Genomic DNA, 18176 nt, shown 5'->3' with positions numbered 1-18176 from the left:
GACTGGGCAATTCGACCACGGCTTGCCTCTTGGGGTGCTCAGCGTCTCGTTAGGCATCAAGGGAAGGAGCGTGAGAAATCACGAACGGAAGAAACGTGATCATTTCCCCAGTAATGGGACTTGCTGACATAAAACCTATGACTCAGCAGGATGACCTCCATCTCGGGGAAGAGCCTGACATCGTGGCAGTACTCGGACGGTCGCAAAACCTCTGCTTCAGGTCTCCGGGGCGACAATCATGCAACATACAGGACAATTGCGGAAGGAGCTCAGGACAACCCAAACAGCCCTGAGAGAAGGGTCAGACTAGGAACGGATAACATCACCGGCTATTGGAGAATTGTCGGAGCTACGGAACGCGGAGGAGGAGATTGGGTGCGTGTTCGAGAAAGTGCCATTGGGGAAACGCACTTTAGGTGACGTCAGGCATGAATGGCAATGGCTGGGCATATGAGGGGTGTTTGTACGCATATATTTTGTCCTGTCTTGCCAACCATGGCTTTTCGAGGCTCCATTGCATGTTTGGATTTGGTGTGGTTTTCATGTCGTACACCGTTGAAGACAGGGGAAGAGATTGCTTCTGCCATGTGGCTGCTCCCATGATCAAACAAGGGTCTTATGCACGCCGAGATCGGAGACCATTCTCCCCTCTGATCCACTCACACAAACGTCGAGAATCCCTGCGCGAAGCTTGATGAAGCGGAACAAATATCACTTTATTTTAACGACATAAAACTCACCAGCTTCTCCTCATCACTTTTGCTCCTGAGCACCTATATACTCAAGTACTTCTACATTCATCAACCTATGTGCATCATGCTTCAACTCAAGCACTCGAGGTTCATACAGACAAGTCCAGAAACAACTTGGATCCAGGAATCATTGTTCATTTGAACGAGTACAATTCGGATGTATTGGGATGACAAGTATACGCTCCCTAGAAACGACACACAATTTCTTTTCTATCGTTGACAACGCAAAGAATGACAGGCTTAGAATTGCCTCCTAAACCAAGAAAAGTGGGCATAACCTTACCTATCCAGGTATCTGGGAACGACGTCTTGCCATCCCAGACAGCACCGCAAAGCCGGATGGCATTGTCCTGTGAGGAATTGAACGAATAGCTTCTGTATGCTAGAGTAAGCCGCTACCACGTTCATAGCCTGTGAGGGTCGGTCTTGAGCAGAGTTTGATGGTTCTTAATGAACCCGAGATTCTAGGACCCGGAACCCGGAATGTACATACATACACCTAGGGTCAAGGGTTGGTCCCACCTTCTCTATAAAACGTGGGAAACGGGCAGCAGTGAAAAATCTTGCGGCTGTAGTGCTCGCAACTTTGGCTCCCACCATACACCTTTCCGGTACTCAGTCCTAGTTCACCCATCAAGACGTCCAGCGTCGCTGTTCTCTCAACCTTAGCCCTTGACGTAGAAGCACATTACCTATACACTACATCAGGATATCGCACGACCATGATAACGCCCTGCTGGAGAGACTCCTTAAGAAGGCCCTCAAGCGTATTAAGGACAAGCGGGCTAGGCTTAAGTAGGATTAAGGAGCGATGCCGAGTCCATTCTACCAAGGTCTCTCGCTGTTTATGGGAAAGCAGGATGGCCCACTGAAACCTCTTGTGGAGGGATACCAGGAGGTACGGCAACAAAATGCCTAGCTGCGGGAGCAGCTCGAAGTAACAAACCGAAAGTGAGATAGGCGCCGAAAAAAGACGATGCACAAGTTCCATCGAATCTTTTTTGTCCTTCAGAGCACAGGCGACGGATCGATTGAGGACATCGGAGAACACTACGGAAGATAGAGATTATGTCCGACAGCCTACCAACCGCGGTTTCCGAAATCTTCCAGTCGACTTCAGACGTCCTTGGAAAGTCGGCGGGAAAGCTGAAGAAAGCCTCGGACTCGGACGGTTGGCAAAGAGATTGGCTAGATGGGCGGGTTAGCGGAGTCGGCGACATTGACAGGTACTGACCTATCTGGCCGACTTTTCCTCATCTCCGTCACTGTCTAAAGCACAGCAGCGAGTGAAGCTGACGACGCGACCGGAAGCCGTCCTCCCAAGAAGCGCCAGCAACTGTCATTGGAGGACGATTATACTTCGTTGGGACTACCGGACCAAACACACTGGGAGCGGTTGAAAGCCAAGTCAACGTTCATAGCCCTCCGCTCTACAATCGACGAGGGTGGTACGTCGAGGCTCTACTTTCTCTACAGCCCAGTGGGACTGAGCCAAGAACAGGGTTTCGCAAGCTCACCTTGACACGTTCTATACCGAGGGCCCACTCAAACAGCCCACATGCTTTGCTGGAATCCTGGTGCAATGACACTCTGACGATGATATGGCTGCCGGCAAGTGCTTTTGTATCGACAGGAAAATTTTATCACCATTTCATAGGAGACGGAAGCGGACGCCAATGTGCCGTCCTTTGCGCCGAGTATGGAGTGGTGTGTTGGGTTGTCGGATGACTGAATATCGATGGACTAGTAGGAGGAGCCAATTATTTGTATATGCTGGATCTCGCGGAGGAGATGGCTGGGGCGCTGACCTAGTACTTTCACGACTTATGCATAGGTCTCTTGGAATGGGCCTGTCGGGCATTTTAGTTTTGCACTGATGTTACGTAGAAACGAGCTCTCTGCCTCCCGCGGAGCGCTCGATCTATCAAATATCTACCCTCCATTATCCTCACCTTCGTCATAATCCTCGGCCTGCCCACAACCTTCAAAGTCTGCCCATTATCCCAGGCCTCTTTATCGTTCTCCTTTAATGCGTGATAGTCCCCCCGCACCATAGCGTCGAGGATGCCATGGTAAGCGTTGTAATGGGTCTTCAACAATCTGGTGTATGCCAAACATGCCACCATCAATCTTCCTCGCCTTCCAAAAGAAAAAGGCCCTTTACCCTCTCCGAGTCTTGGGCAAGCTTACCCCCGAATTAGCAGCGAAAGGCTTAGCTTATCCGGGGTAGAAGAAGTGAAAAGTCCGTAATTGCGACCAGGTCCATCAAAACACGACACCTTGGGATCGCACCGCTTCCCTAGCCCGGGCATATCGGGTAGTAAACCGACGTCTGACACCTTTTAGGGACGCCCTTATTTGGGTATCTTGCGCATTGGACCTTGGTCGCAGTTGGCTTGATCCGCCATCCTGATTGGCCGCCTTGCCAGGAGTACGGGGATCCGGTTCTCCAGATCTCGATATCCACATTCTCGTGTGCACCCAGGTTCGGGTACCGAAGCCGAGGCGGGGACAGGTGGGGGCTTTTCGGCTAGATCCGCTCGATCTGATCCCCACTCTGACCGGGGGGAGGGGGTCCAACGTCAAGTCTCGTTTAAATCGACCCGAATCTCCACGGTTCTGGACACAAGATGAAACCTATGTTACCTTCATCGTGTTCTTCCTACTAGGTTACAACATCAAGGAGCAAAGAAGTCCATCCCAGGTGTAGAAGCGTCCGCGCCGGATAGGGTCAAGCAGGCAGAAAACAACCTCTGGGTAAATCATAAGCGCTATGCTTGGTAAATAAGGGCTTAGATCGTGCCCCTGGGATTTACCGGCTTTGAGAAAAGGCATAAGATATCATCGTTGCGATAAGTCTTAGGTCCCATCATATTGCACGAAAGACTAGATCACTGTGAGATCCCGTGGCTTCCAGCCAACTTCTGGTCATGTGTCAGATATTCCGGCTGTGGGGTCCGCCATATCTCTTCAAAATCGAAAATTTCTGGAAGTCTTGAGGCATGAGAATAGATTTACCCTATGTCTCCAGGTCAATTGGTTGATCTGGGTGCGAAATGACAGACATGTCCGCCGTCGATCAGCTTGTTGTTCTGTTGGCACCACTCCTGCTGACGATACAGGTACGAAGGTTCATGATGCCACGACAATCACTCTTATAGGGCTTTTATCTGAATCCTGCGCAATTTGATTTGGTTTGACGGTAGAAGAGATTGCTGTGAGGTATCCTGAGCAGCATCTTCTCGAATCTGAGAGATCAGCCTTCTTGGTGAGGCATCAAAATACAAACTTTGACCAACTTACCGATACGTTGAACACTCACCTCCCCATTACGGGTCACCTAAATGAAAGATGTATGTAGTTCAGTCTTGCCTCTCCTGGCCCCAGAGAGGTTGGGCCAATCCATGTGCTAAGCTTTGATTCTGATTCCGTGAGCACTCCCTAGCACCAGGATGTGTTGAAATGATGTTCACCACATTTGTCCAAGGATATATTGAGAAAGATAAGTAAACTATGTAAAACTATGTTGTCTTGAACCCTCCATAGCTCCTTAGATGGAGACCTGTGTTACCATCGTTTCGACTCAATGAGCTGCAGTAGCAGTTCGTCGGTTCTCGCGATGGTGGCTTCGACTTTCCTACACTCTCAGGAACCTTGACGTCCTTGAGGAAACTCCAGGGGACCAGCATTTCGGCACGGTTCTTCCCTAACAGTGACGCCGTGCTCATCTTGAAGTGACCTCGGTTTGCCGAATTTTGTGCTGTTTTACACAATGTAACACACCTGCCATTAGCTAATTCTTCGCTTCGGGTAGTCCTGTTTCGTGTCTGAGCAGCGGTTGAGTCATGTTACTGAATCTATGGAATGTTAAGTACAGAGCAGTCCCAAGAATAACCCAACTACCACATTCCTCTATTCGACATATGGGCTAGCGGAACTGGGCAGGTTGTCGTGGTCGTGTCCAAACAAAACCTCAAGCGACGATGTTACCCTATCTACCACTGGGATGTCATTCCTATTCCACCGCCGGGTTGATTTGAGAACTGAGTTTTAGCCAGCTTGTGATCGAAGTTTGCCAAAGAAGGCGAGGTGGACTTTCCGTACCCCTTGGCACTATACTCACACTCCATACCCTTGTGGCCACTCGACAGTGGTCATATTCTGTCACTAGACTCTGCCGAGCTGCTTCTAACATGAGTGACGGCATGTTCGAGACAGGCGCCTCGACATCTAAACCGAAATATATCCTACTTAGCAGTTTCAATGTTAAAGACGTAAGCAAACTATCAGGCGCTGTCCAGTCTGTCGCACCCCCCTCACACCTCTCCATCATATGTCCCAGCCAACCTGCTCAGATACCTAAGCACTCATCAGATTGAGCTAGCTTGAAGAGGTTCATGTGATTTGAAGCCTTCGTCATGGAATGGCTGAAGCTCGGCACCATGATTATCGCACGACAACGCAAAGACATTTGTCCCACATCACAAGACACCCCATCCACGAGAACTTCGGGGCATTGGCTGACCACCTTGTTTGCCTTTTCGTTGCCCGGCTCAATTGTGCCTTGTCGCTCGGCTCTTCATAAAACCTGTCATCTTCTGCATGCGCCAAGTTTCCATAATTGGACAGCATATCACAAGTGACACCCCAATAGCTTTATCTGATCAAGCGTTTTACCTCAGGGGCTGGGCGTCCGATCTGATGTTTGCTCAGCCTTGTGGAAGGCAACCTCCTCCGTAGGTAGACGCCTTGCAAATTGGTGTCCGTCTCAAGCATGCAGTCTTGGTCACCAAACACCTGAATGTGGCTGACAAACCGTCATCTAGGGAAAGATCCGCACCCAAGGACAACTCTGAATCTGATAGTGCGCCACCTTTCGCAAGAACACGCCGCCTTCTCATTCTGAGAAACCACTGGAAATCAGAGATGAGACCACAAGAAGATCAAAATTAGACAACCAGGACAGCCAAAACCACAGCAATATCCCTATCGCCACAGGGAGACCAACCTCTTGCAATCGTGACGTAAAGGTGGCTGGTTTCACGCAAAGACAGCCACGTCCAAATGAAGCTGTTTGCTGCATACGTGCGCGTATGTATCCGTACATAGGCACATTATGCATGCTTTTGGGCCTTGTCCCTGGAAGCGTATCTGCAAACACCCTCCAGCCGCTCTGGACACATCCATTAACCTCGCCCGTCTCACCAAGTACGAGAAGCTCAGTGGAGGTGCTCAGAACAAAGTTGCTCAGGGGTAGGGTTGGGTCTCAATATGCATGGACAGTAATGTGCAACTCCGGAGGATCAATGAAATACGGGGCAGCTCTTACAGAAAAGTGCCAACGAAAGTGTCCGAGGCCGGCGTTCTGAGATACCTAAGTACTAATGTAATACTATCCCTCACGGGGAAGTGGGACAGTCTAGGATCCGGGACACACCAAAATCACAGCAAAAAGTCAACGACAACAGCATCACAGAAATGGCCTAAATTCTGGCATTACGACGACAAAAACTATATCACCAAACTCGCAAAACCCCGTAGAAAATGATTCTGGCAATGCCGGAACCCCCCAAGCCCTCCTCAGTTCTCCAGGTTCGTTACAGCGCTCGGACCTACTAAAAATAGTGGGTATAAGGCGTCAGGTCGGCAACGGCGGCTCGGATTCGTTCGTGAGGCCGATAGTCGTGATCACGGTGTCGAGAAACGGCGTTTTCGAGGTTGAATCGCTATCGAATCGTCGAAAAGTTGTTGTTTGGAGAAAGATTTCAAAATTCCTGTTGTCGTGGAAGATGTTCATTTCAGTGTCATTTCAGAAGGTTTTCAGAACGGTTTAGCGTTGGCCAGGACTGGAATGGCCGGGTGTTTCGGTTCCTAGGTTGTCCCGCTTCCCCGTGAGGGATAGTAATGCGGCTCAGTTCCAATTCAGTGATTGGAGGAAACTTTTGAATAAGGCAACCACGCTAACCCGATACGGCTCAGTGGGTGCTATTCATTGGGTGCTGGTTGCCTTGATTCCACACCTCACCGATTGCATCTTCAGATCCAATCTAGCCTAAATTCTGAGAAAACCTGAAATTCGTACATCCCGGCCAGGCCAGGCAAATCTGGAAGATCGAGAGACGTGCTGACCCGGCGCCAACCCGACACTATTGGTTACAAAAACGTTTGGATTGCCACAGGTGAATCCCACTGTAGGATCAGAGCCACCGGTTGGCTCTCGACAACTTGGTTACCTTCTTGAGGTCACCCACCCCATCCACCTGACCGAGAGGTTCGAAGCTTCCTGGCAAATGGAACAGTGCGCATGCCGACCTTTTCTCACTTATTATATTCGTCAGCCACCCTCCAAGTCTTCCGTCGTCCTGTCGCTTGTTGCCTCTGCGTGGGTTGACAGTAAGACGTCAGCTGAAGACAACGCAGGGGCGACATTTTGGTCAGCTTTGGTCGTGTTGCCTCATTACAATCTGTTTCATCTCCGGAGCAGCCTGACATGAACCGTCCTGGTCAGCTGGGGTATTCCGGATGCGAGCCTGCTGGTCCCCTCGTACTGTAGGAACCGGAGCCTTACTGCCACTTCCTTACCCCGCAAACTGTAAGTATCTCACAATATCTTGGCTGCTCAATGCCCTGCGTGATTTTGCATGATCTAGTGGCCTTAGGTGCACAATCCCACCTCATGTCATGTCTCTATCGGCTGCGCACGATAGTCGGGCTACGGGCTGGACGATACAAGATCCATCCCGCTCTCATTCCACATGGCGAGCAACACGTTCTCCAGCTCCCGGCGCGGGGTATTGAGTGATATTGAACCTGAGGTACACTCACCGAGACAAGGCAATGTGCCTTTGTCAAGCCTGGTTGCAATTTTCCTGGTTGCCTTATTCTAGTATCCAGTGCCCAGCCGTCAAGAGGTCCTGGGCAAGGCTCGAGACATTTATCTTCGAGGAAGCGTGATGCTCTGCCCAGTTTCCAGGGTTGGGATGCTGGAGGGACGTTTGGCAAATGGCACAAATCCTTTTTCAGTTGTTTTCCGACTTCCCGGACGACGTCCAAGGACACATCTAAATCCAGAACTTCCTCTGGGCGTTCGAAAGAAAGTGAATTTGATCAAACATATCATGCCAGTAAGTTCGCACCCGAGCTACCTGGTGTCCTGATGGTATTCTGGGTGTATTACAAGGCTTGTATCCGGCTCATTATAAGTACCTAGATATGTGTATAGTATGTACATGGTAAGGAAATGTTGAATAGAAATGAGCGACGAGAAGTGGGAACAGAGCTTTAACGTACGTGTTCATATCAACCATTTCGAGGTGGTAGAACATGACTATCCAAAACTGTAAATGGAGAGAGAGTTGGACGCTTGTGGCTCAACGCTTGAAAAGAACAAAATTGAAATATTTTGGCCAGTCTAAATTCGAGATGAGAACTGTCCCAGCCAAAGCCTCACCCTGATTTCAAGGTCAGCTCTTTGGTTCTCCGGGCAGCTATCTTCCAGTGATATCAATCGACTGCGATTTTGGGCTCGACTTTGTAGAATCTGGGACAAAGCTGTGTCAGCATCCAACCATGAGAAGCCGAAACAAGTTACAGACCATCATTCTAAAACATTCTGAGGGCTGGCACTGGGATTCATCCGGTCTCAGACTTGGATGCACCCCCGGTAGGAACTGAGCTTGATATCCGAGCGGACTTCCGTTGTGGCCAAAATTGCACACCGGCTCCGGGATTCCTGTCCTGGCAGACAAGGGAGAGGCCCTGGCCATCAAATCTGCTTCCCTTAGGCCCCATCGCTGTGGAATATCCCAGAACCCTTCTCATGTTGATCCTCTCTCGCATGGTATAACCACGGCACAGTGAGCCGGCAGCTCAGTCAAGTTAAAGTTGCGAGTCCATTGGCCAACTTTCACTCCGCGCTCTCCACCGGTGTTGCTGGTGCCTGAGAAATTTCCCAGTCGACATCGTACTCCGCACTGACCCCAAACCTGCCTGTCGTCTTGTCAAACTGCAACCACTTTCCGCGCCCCACTGCCACAATCCGGCCGCCCACCCAAATCACTCTCTCTCTGCGTTCCTCGATCATGCTGGGAAGCTCGAAAAACTTATCGTCGTCGTCGATCCTTTCGTCAGTATCAAACCAGTCTTTGGGGAGGGTGCCTTCCACCCATGGGAACCCTCTCATGGCGTAATCATCCGGAAGAGGACGCTTCTTGTGCGTCCCGGAACCAGGTCCCTTCTGCTCCGCCTCACTCCCCTTGGCCGCATGCAAACTCCCCGGGAATCCCTCCATCTCCACAACCTTCACAAGGCCGGGGCCGTGTGACATGCCGGGCTGCGTTGAGGATGCAGCTGGCGCCCCACTGATTAACGTATTCAACATTGTTGCTATCAATTTCCACGGGAAGTGGGGTGCCAGGAGAGCGATGCCGTCTGGGCACGAGATCAAGTGGTACATGAAGACGAGGGTGACGTGAAGGAATGGCAAGATGTTGCTGTCGGCAAACCGGCGAAAGATGACTTCGCAGGTGCCAGTGAAGAGGCGAATGGCCTCTGGATGCAGTTCGCTGGCCGGAGGACCAGGCTTGGTACTGTCCGAGGCGGCGGTCCCTGGGGGTGTACTTGGCGGAAGAGAGGGGCGCGAGTGTGCCATAATCGCCCTCACGAGAGGGTTCGCTTCATCGCCATACCCACAAAGTGCACAGATGTTGGCCAGAGCGATTTGATATCTGGGAGCATGTTAGGTTGCCTCCGTATTTTCTCGAGCGTTTAAGATGACAGCGACTTACGAAGCTTCGATGAACCGACGAGACAGCCTGGCGATGTGGCCGTCAAGGTTCTGAAGGAAGACGTCAATGACGGCCAAGAGTTGTTCCATGTGCTTCCGGCTGAAAAGAATGGCGTGAGCCTTGACAAAATAGAGCTCGACGACTGACAGCCGGCTTTGCTGAGGGTTGGGGGTGAGCGACATGATGGGATCAAACAGAGTCATGATGGACTCGCGGGCCGATGCAAATGGAATCTCAACACAGAGAGACTTGGTATAATAGAACAGTTGAAGCACGGCGTTCGGTCTGGCGAGAATTCCGAGATGGTGATAGAGACGACCGGTTGTCGGCGACTTGTCCGAGGCAAGAGAGTACCAGTGGCGTGAAACAGAAGCCCAATGTTCGCGGTCCCGGATGTCCTCGTCCTCGATGGCCATGCGGTAGCGCCCCAGATCGCCAAGACATTCGATCCAGGTCTCCTCAAAAGCAGGCACTGTCTCCAGAAGCAGCGCCATCATCGAGTATGCCATGTAGATGAAGGTGATCATGTGCTCGTAGCTCCCCGGGAGGTTGTGACGGAGAAGCTCCAGAAACGAATGGATGCCGTGGCGCCACATGCGGGCAGGCATGGCGTATTTAGCGGCCAACCTCCTCAACGCCGGGCTTGCCGACGGATGCTGGCTTGCGAGGAAGAAGTCATGATGTTCGTGAAGCAGTGTCCTGTGAAGAGCTATCAGGGCGTGCCACTGGTCCTTGTTAAGCTTCGCCGCTCCGTCACCCACCGAGGTCTGGTTGTTTACAACTTCGATGCATTTGCTCTCAACCATCACCAGCCCGGCATAGATTCCCTTGACCTCGGCAACCAGCTGCTCTTGGGAGATGGCACGGGTATCAGGCTGTTTAATCATTTTAATATGGCTGTCATCCGCAGGCAAGTTATCAGAGGCGCGCTGAGCCCGAGTATAGTCCGGCCCAGCGCGCCTCATATCCCCCCCAGCTTGATGAATCTTATTCTGTTGGCCGGGTGGTGGAGAAGGGTGCCCTTGGCCTGGTTCCCAGAGTTGCCGGTGAGTGTTCTGGGGCGGCCTCTTAAAATCATCGTCATTGTCGTTATTGTCTTTAGATCGATGACGCTTCGAGGGTGATTCATCTCGAGGTTGCGAGTGGCCCCTTTTAATGCTGGGGCTGGGGCTTTTGCGACGGTGTCGCTCGCTGGTTGGGTCAAGTTCAGGACTGGGTGTATTGTGTCTTTTTGTTGTATTGTGTCTGAACCATCCATGTCAGCTTGAAACACATCGACGATGGATCTCAACGCAAAAAACCGAACCTTTGAGGATTCTTAATGTCAAGAACATCAGAAGGATGAGTGCCATCCGGTAGCATTGTTGTTTTTTGCTTGTCGGCAGGGGAGCGAAGTTCCGAATCTCGAGGTTGTCCCTTCGCTGTCCTACGCTGGTAGTTGATCCACTTCTCGTCAAGTGACATAACTTCCGACACAGAAGTAGCATCGGCCCCGATGGTGTGGTGTTCGTTGGATAGTGCAGATGTTTGGTTCAAGGTAAAACTGACACTGCTCAGCGACGGGAAGAGTTAGGGTTGGGGTTGAAGCTCGCTGTCAACGAGTCCTTTTCGGGCATTCCCCGCTTTTCCTGGCTGCAACACAGCAGTCCGCCATGGATTGGTTGCTGGAAGAGAACCAGGGGACATCGATTCATTCAACAATCGGAAGAGGCATGTGTTCGCAACGGCGAGAACTTTGAAGAGAACTTTGATCGATCGGCTATCCGAGAATGAGAAGTGAGATCAAACCTTGTGTGATCTTGGTGGAAATGTTCAGCTTGGGCTGCGTGTTCGAATATAAATATCCCATGGCTCCTCGAAACCTCAGGTGGTGCGCGCACCCCTTGAGGCTCAAGTACCTCCCGTCTGTACCTTACATGGTAACCGGAAGGCCCTCCCAGATAGGTAAGACTGCTTGACAAACCTCATTGGGTGGGGCGAGTCTGGGGTACAAGTCCAGGTTCAGGTGCAAGTGCCTCCAACCCGCGCCGCTGCTATTTGCACCCCCCATGCTGATTTTTGCGCGGTCGGGAAAAGTGGACGTTGCGCCTTACCCCACCGAAAAACCTGCTTGGAGGGTATACGGTGTACATCACAGAAGTGAAACCGCGGCACGCGAGGCTGGGGACTATTCAGGATCAAGACCGATGGAAATGACAAATAAGGTACGAACGATGCTCATCTGTCGCCCGCTTTTTATATCTGCTTCGGTGAGCTTGCCCGGCACAGTGGGATACCGATTCTTCAGTGGTGTAACACCCCTTTGCTGACATTTCTCTCCCCTCCCCAAAACAACACTTGAACTCTTGGGGAATGAATGGACTAGCACGTCCCATTGTGCCTCTGATCCTAAAATGTAATTATGTAAGCACAAGCTCTTAAAACGCTCACACACGGTTGACATGCCCAGTTGCCAAGTAGATGCTTCCGCACGCCGCAAGCGGGAGCAAGAGGGTCTTGTTCTGAAGTATATTGTCTGCAAATTCACCTCTATTTATGTCCTCCTCTCATTCTTTGACCTTGTTCAAAGTGTGGTGGCGACGGCTGACTGGCAACAAGAAGGTCCCTAAATCCCATAAGCCAAATATCGGGACGGATTTGACTTGAGAGGGCTAATACAAACCCAACTTGATTCCACATCACAGTTCTTTCCATTGCCAGCTCTCGTCCACACGAGCAAGAGGCAAATGCCGTACAGACACAACCAGCAACCGAGATCATCCAGTAGCGTTCTGGATTTCTACAATGACAACATCGAGGCGGAAGGCCATTTACCAGCCTCGAAGTGTCTGCCGCCCCGTGGACCGGCCAAGCCAAGAGGCCACGACTTTTACTTGGAGAAGAACCATGCAAAGCATCAAGGCATCTCGGACTTGTGATGCGCAGCCAGCAACATCCCACCTCCTTCCCACAACCAAAGTTTGACACAACGTCCATTCGTGAGGCAACAAGCCTTGGATTGTTTCAGCCGAGTTTGATGGATCAAAGTCTTGACAATGGTCCTTCTGGAAGAGTGGATTGGTTGCTCTTAGACCATCATGCGTAACCTCTCATCCACAATACCGCCGCGGGACCGTATTAGTAGAAAGAGTTCTCAATGGTGCCCCGTGGCGTGTCAACATCAAAGTCCATTATTCAAGTCAGAGCGCGAGTGCCGATGCTCAAACTTACGTGGCCATTCACCGAGAACCAAGACGAAAGTTGTGGCATAGTCTTGGCACCTCGTCAGCGTCGCTGCAAGTCATAGTTGAGCTGAAATACTCGGTGTTTCCTCCCCACCCCTCGGCGGCCTGACTCCAGTGAAACTCAAAATCCGCTAATCAGAGAACCATAAAGGACTTTGGGGAGAGAAGGCAACACAGTTTGAGAGACAGCCCGCCACCTCCAGGCTGAAGGACATACAAAGGCGAGCAGCGGTTGGGGATACCAGCATGTTTTCTAGGCTGAAGGAGAGACGATCATGTGATCGAACCTGGTGTCTTATGATGTTTGCCACAATCACCGCAATGGCGAGACCGGACGGCAAACAAGAGTCAAGAAAGCGAGTTGTGGCGCTTGGGCTGTTCCCAGTTTCCCTATTTGCTTTTTCAGGTTGTCAAATCACCATGGTGTACTCTACAGCTTGATCGCTTTGGCCAAAAGACAGTCACCTTTGCAGCGAGCATAATACATGTAAATCCCCTTCATCCAAAGGACTGGAGCATGCGGACACCGGATGGAAGGCCGGGTACCGATTCCGACTAGCTGGGACTCTACTACCGGGTAGCCATGAGCATATGTACTCCTAGTCTCTTGATCTACCTCCTCAAAGCCTCTTTTAGATCTTGGGGTCACATGCCAACATAAGGTATGTAATGTCGTTGCATCAGGACATCAGGAGAGCGATCTCGCTCACAGCGGCAAGGTTGATGAACTCACACGTCCGAGACTGGCCCACTCAGAGGCGACTGATGAGACGGCAACTACCGAAACATGAACACGTTCTCAAACACACAGGTCGGTTCACCGCTTTAAGCCCTCGACGAAGTGCATACCTAGATGTGCTAGCGTATGCGGGTTTGTCCAGGGTTCTTTACCCACCACTCGCCGTCCGCCCCCGGCAAGGCGTCAGGTCAATAGTCTCAGTCCAGCGACACTCTTTCCTAATTCCGTGTCCTCCGCTTTGATAGAAGTCGAAGATCCTACCTATACTAGTGCCGTGAGCGAGCTGCAGATTCCAGCCTTACATTGAGTCTACTCATCGTTGAACCAGAATTCGGTGAGGATTATGGCTTGCAGCTTCATAAGCCCGTTGCGGTGGGAATTGAGGCTACGTTCTTGCTGCTAACTTGGGCTACGTGTTTGACATGAGGTTTGGGCATTGATTCTGCAGACGTGAAGTGTTGGGCAGGCCTTCTGGCAGACTAATCGATCATCGCTGCCTTCTTCATGATATCCAGGCTGAGTTCTGCCCTGGGGCAAGGCCGCACTTGTTGTTACTGGCTTGAAGTCAATCTATATGTGATGCGCGACAAGGCACTGCCGGCGCATCTTTGTGGTTTGTTTGCTGTTTGACCTCCCCTGAAGGGAGCTTTCTGGCCATTGAGCCACGCAAAGGAGGCCTGACAAAGGGCCCACTCATGTATTTAGCCACGCCGCCAGCCACGCTGTGGCTGGCTCTTCCCTTTTCCTCCGATCCAATAGAGCAGCTCCCCCATATTCTGGATACTCATCCTTTGCGAGGCACCCACAACTAGGCGGTTGGCCCCTTCTGTTGCGCCATCATGAGGATCTTCCAGGCCTGGGCCACCATTCCGATACCTTCGCGTATCAATATGGCTCCCTTTGACCCGATTTGAATAGCAGTTTGTGATCGGGTGTAGATTCCTGGCACTGCTTCGACAAAAGTCCATTGAGCGTCCAGTGTCATGTTGGTACCGGCGTGGAAGCTATGTACTGTATGTATGTACATACATACAAAATTAGCGTCTCAGCTACCGCTAGGGAGTAGATGTTGAAACATGCCTAAGTGCAACGCCCAACTAGAGCCTGGCCCGGGTCCTCAACCAACCCCTGGTATGTTCTCGACTGCAAAGCGAAAGCAGGGCATCGGCAAATGTGCTGTCACTCATGATACCATTGGCACAGGGCTGCATATACCCGACCTACCAAACTGGCCTCAACCACTAACTAGGTAGCCCAGATGCACCGTGGGGCTATTGATAGCTGCTATGTGACCAACAGAAGCCAAGATGCGTGGCACTTGCCTCTCGCCTTGGTCCCTCATTCTCGGTGAAATAGCCTGGCATCTTGCAGGTTGAAGAACCAACTTGGGAGGTACATAACGATAAGGAATTACCCCAGACCGTTGAACGCCAAGTTCTCCTTCTGATGAAAGCTCTCCCGATTTTGCTTTCCCTTATCTCTTCCGCTTCTTGACCGGGAGATTGTGCTGGGTCCTTCAAAGTTAATGATGTCTCGGAATGTTTTGACAAGTGCCTGGTACTTGCAGTTGTATGAGAGGCTGAATGAGGCGCTTACGATTCCGGCGCTGTAACTAAGCATAGATGTTCCTGGCGTGATATCATGGACAGGTCGCGACCATGATTGACCCGCCCCATCATTCGACATAAGGCTGCTTGGTTGACCGACCATCAACGTGAGGAAAACGCCTACCTAGTCCTCCTCATAGCCATCCCTATGCCAGGCGGGTAAAAACATACGGAATGTCAAACAGGCCAACACAATGGTGGCCCCAGTTGATGGGCCAACAGTTGGGCGATTATCTGCAGTTGATCATCCGAGCCACACAGCCTTGTGCGGGGCTTAGAAGAAGGCTGATATTAAGTGACTCAAGCCTCATCGGCACTTCGACTTAGACATCGCCAGGCCTACGGAGTACGGTTGTTCTCGTCGGGAAAATGCAGTCCCAATATGCCCCTAAGCTGCAGGTAATTGTGTGAACAACCAGACTGTAGCCACAGTTTTTTGGAACTCCTTCACACCCTCGAGCTGAGAGTGAAAGAAAATGCTTTTCTGAAGGCGACTGGACTGCTGCAAGGTGTAGACGGCGGTGCTTTCTTGCTCGTGCATTTCCGGGCGGCTGTCAGACACGGGCTCATGTCGCAGGATAGCCGAAGAGCAAGGCCGTTTCGGCTGCCTTCTCAACAAGATCCCTTGCAGCGTCTGTGCAGTTAGTACCAACATGCCGCTCACGATTGATGACCGAGGATATTCGGTCACGATGGGCTAAAATGGCCAAAAGTCAATGCCCGGCTGTAGGCATCGCATATATTTGAGTGGCTGGGAATGGTCGGCTGCCAGAGTTGCCCGAGTCAGGTAGAGGGAGGGGGTGTTGAACCCGGGCCGAATCAGCCATATGTGGCACCTTATTGAGCCATCTGTTTGGTGAGTTTCAGACTCCTTTATGCCTTTCTTTCAGAACATTGGCCTGAGATCTTTGCATGACTTGGGTTTGTCGCAAGGGATGGCGCACAGGCATTTTGTTGATGGGAATGGGAACACAACTGGAAACACCATATAGTCTGGTGTCGCATAGATTAGCAGGGTAATCGGGCGAAATGATCAGAAGCCTCCGCCAAACTTAGATCATGAGTATGCAATACTTGTCGAGGGTCTGAAGCTTGATCGGAGATCTATACAAGTCAGCCCATGTCTCTGATGAGAATATGAGTACACCAAGAAGTTCATCCACAGGCGAGCCAGTAGCGTTCAGAGATCAACTCAGGATATTGCATAAAAGCATGCAGCTGACACTCAACGGTTGGGACAAGTCTTGGACGGGTTGCGATATACCGGCTGTTGTTACAATGTCTCTGTTTTATCGAGGCTGTACTACATCAATACCGGGAGGCAGATAATAGCGGCAGAAGCCGTGCTTTGTTTCCTTGGTTGGCAGAACCACGTTTTCGCACACTAGTTGCCTGTGCTCGCCCTGGGGTCTGGGGGACCAGGGCCAAACACTGAGTACGGCATGCTGTTAGTATATTCATAGCAAGACAATGTTGGAATGCCTTACATCTCGGTCACATTCACCGGGCGCCTGTCTTACACACCCGGAATGTGTTTGTGCAACGCTACTCAGAGCTTGCTGCAAGCAATCCCGACGAGGCATCTGTCTTACCTGGAGAGATCCATTGAGGTACTTGTACCAGGTTAGACAAGTGATTCACAGCATTCCAGGCAAACAGAGTTACCAATCAGTGAGTAGTTGCGAATATCTTTTAATTATGCAAGACAATATAGGATACCTACCCACAGAGTCCTCACGGAGGTTGACCGACAGGTGCCCCCAAGAATCCCAAGTAATGACAAACACTTCGGTGTACTGGGTTTGCTGCAATCTCCCTGAGGGCAAGGAGCCGTTGTGCGTCTGGATCAATAGTTGAATGCTTGTCGAACATCGCCATACACCAGCTAGACTCGACCGAGACTAATAACAACGTGAATCATGGGATTATCCATCTGCACATTTAAAAGGGTCGGATGCATCTGCAGTTATCTCGGTAACAGGACGTTAAGTCGGTAAGTCAGATATTGTGTCAATACGTATGCCTCTGTCTTAGAGTGGAGGTGCCCCCTGAGGCTGCTTGTTCTACATGACATCGAGGCGATGACTTTGGATATCGGAGATCTCCTTCCGTCTTATGAGGCTGCATAACGAGCGTCTTTTGTGACATCCCAAAATCTCGGACCCGATCTATCCAAGAGGGGTCAATCCATCCACCTCGAACCTCCTGGACTCGACTGTGCTCAGTGGACTGAGGGCTAGACGCACCGACATCTTACGTGCCGAGTCTGATGCCAAGGGGAGAGCTCACCAGTAAAACATCAAAATGCCATAGAACGACATCATAGACGACCAGTGTTACATTCTCAAGACGTTGCAATGTGTATTTCCTGCCTTGGACAGTGAAAATGCATCCCTAAGGCTGATTTTTTCAGGACACCCAGCGGCAAAGAGAGAAGAACGTTTGGAGTTGAGAGGAAGAGTAATGCCATCGTGCAACTCACGACCAAACAAACAGTTGGATCGACGGACATGATATATCAAGCATGCTGACAAGGTACTTCTGGGGGTCAGGTAGGGAATACCCCTTGCGTTGACAGTTCCCGTAGCCACCTTGATGTCCAGGGGTGACTCATAATGGTGCTGATGATGGACACAAAGAGGTGTAATGCATTGGACTAAGGAAACAACCAGACATACGCAAGATATAGATTCATCAACAATATGTTCTAAATGGGCTCTCAAACCTACATCCTACATCCCACCTCTTGCCGCCGACACCACCCCCTTTTAGTCAACCTGCATTACGCTGCACCTCGTTTAGCGACAACACCACGACTAGTCGGCACGTGTACAGGCAGCCATATTATATGTATGTAGGGAACTAAAAGGCTCAAGGCTATATATTTGGGCTTAAGTTATGTGACACTTGGTTGATTCTTGCAGCGCACCTCATTCCCAAGCTCTGGCTCAGGGGTTTATTTACTTTCATCTCCTAGCCAACCCAAGCTGACTTACCCCCACCCCACCGAGAGCGCGCGGCTCCACCAACCCCGCAACCAACCACACAAACCGCTCATAAACACTCAA

General features: G+C 50.9%; 3 protein-coding genes across 3 annotated transcripts; all 3 read right to left on the bottom strand.

Moving 5' to 3' along the window:
* Positions 1–4302: 4302 nt before the first annotated feature.
* VTJ04DRAFT_7463 (uncharacterized protein) lies at positions 4303–4480 on the bottom strand (the record flags this gene model as incomplete). Its single annotated transcript, XM_069365793.1, has 2 exons — positions 4303–4314; positions 4394–4480. 2 exons carry the CDS (start codon positions 4478–4480, stop codon positions 4303–4305), a joined length of 99 nt encoding a protein of 32 aa, XP_069216792.1.
* A 3904-nt stretch (positions 4481–8384) lies between these two features.
* VTJ04DRAFT_7462 (uncharacterized protein) lies at positions 8385–8591 on the bottom strand (the record flags this gene model as incomplete). The annotated part of the gene is made up of 1 exon (XM_069365792.1): positions 8385–8591. The coding sequence occupies one exon, from the start codon at positions 8589–8591 to the stop codon at positions 8385–8387; it is 207 nt and encodes a 68-aa protein (XP_069216791.1).
* Positions 8592–8658: 67 nt separating this feature from the next.
* On the bottom strand, positions 8659–10425 carry VTJ04DRAFT_7461 (uncharacterized protein; the record flags this gene model as incomplete). The annotated part of the gene is made up of 2 exons (XM_069365791.1): positions 8659–9478; positions 9539–10425. The coding sequence occupies 2 exons, from the start codon at positions 10423–10425 to the stop codon at positions 8659–8661; spliced, it is 1707 nt and encodes a 568-aa protein (XP_069216790.1).
* Between the last annotated feature and the right edge of the window lie 7751 nt (positions 10426–18176).

The sequence above is a fragment of the Mycothermus thermophilus genome, assembly GCF_041956435.1.
Source record: "Mycothermus thermophilus strain CBS 625.91 unplaced genomic scaffold VTJ04scaffold_5, whole genome shotgun sequence".
NCBI classification, from domain to species: domain Eukaryota; kingdom Fungi; phylum Ascomycota; class Sordariomycetes; order Sordariales; family Chaetomiaceae; genus Mycothermus; species Mycothermus thermophilus.
The sequence above is the reverse complement of the archived record's forward strand: the minus strand, read 5'-3'. Positions and strand labels throughout refer to the sequence as shown.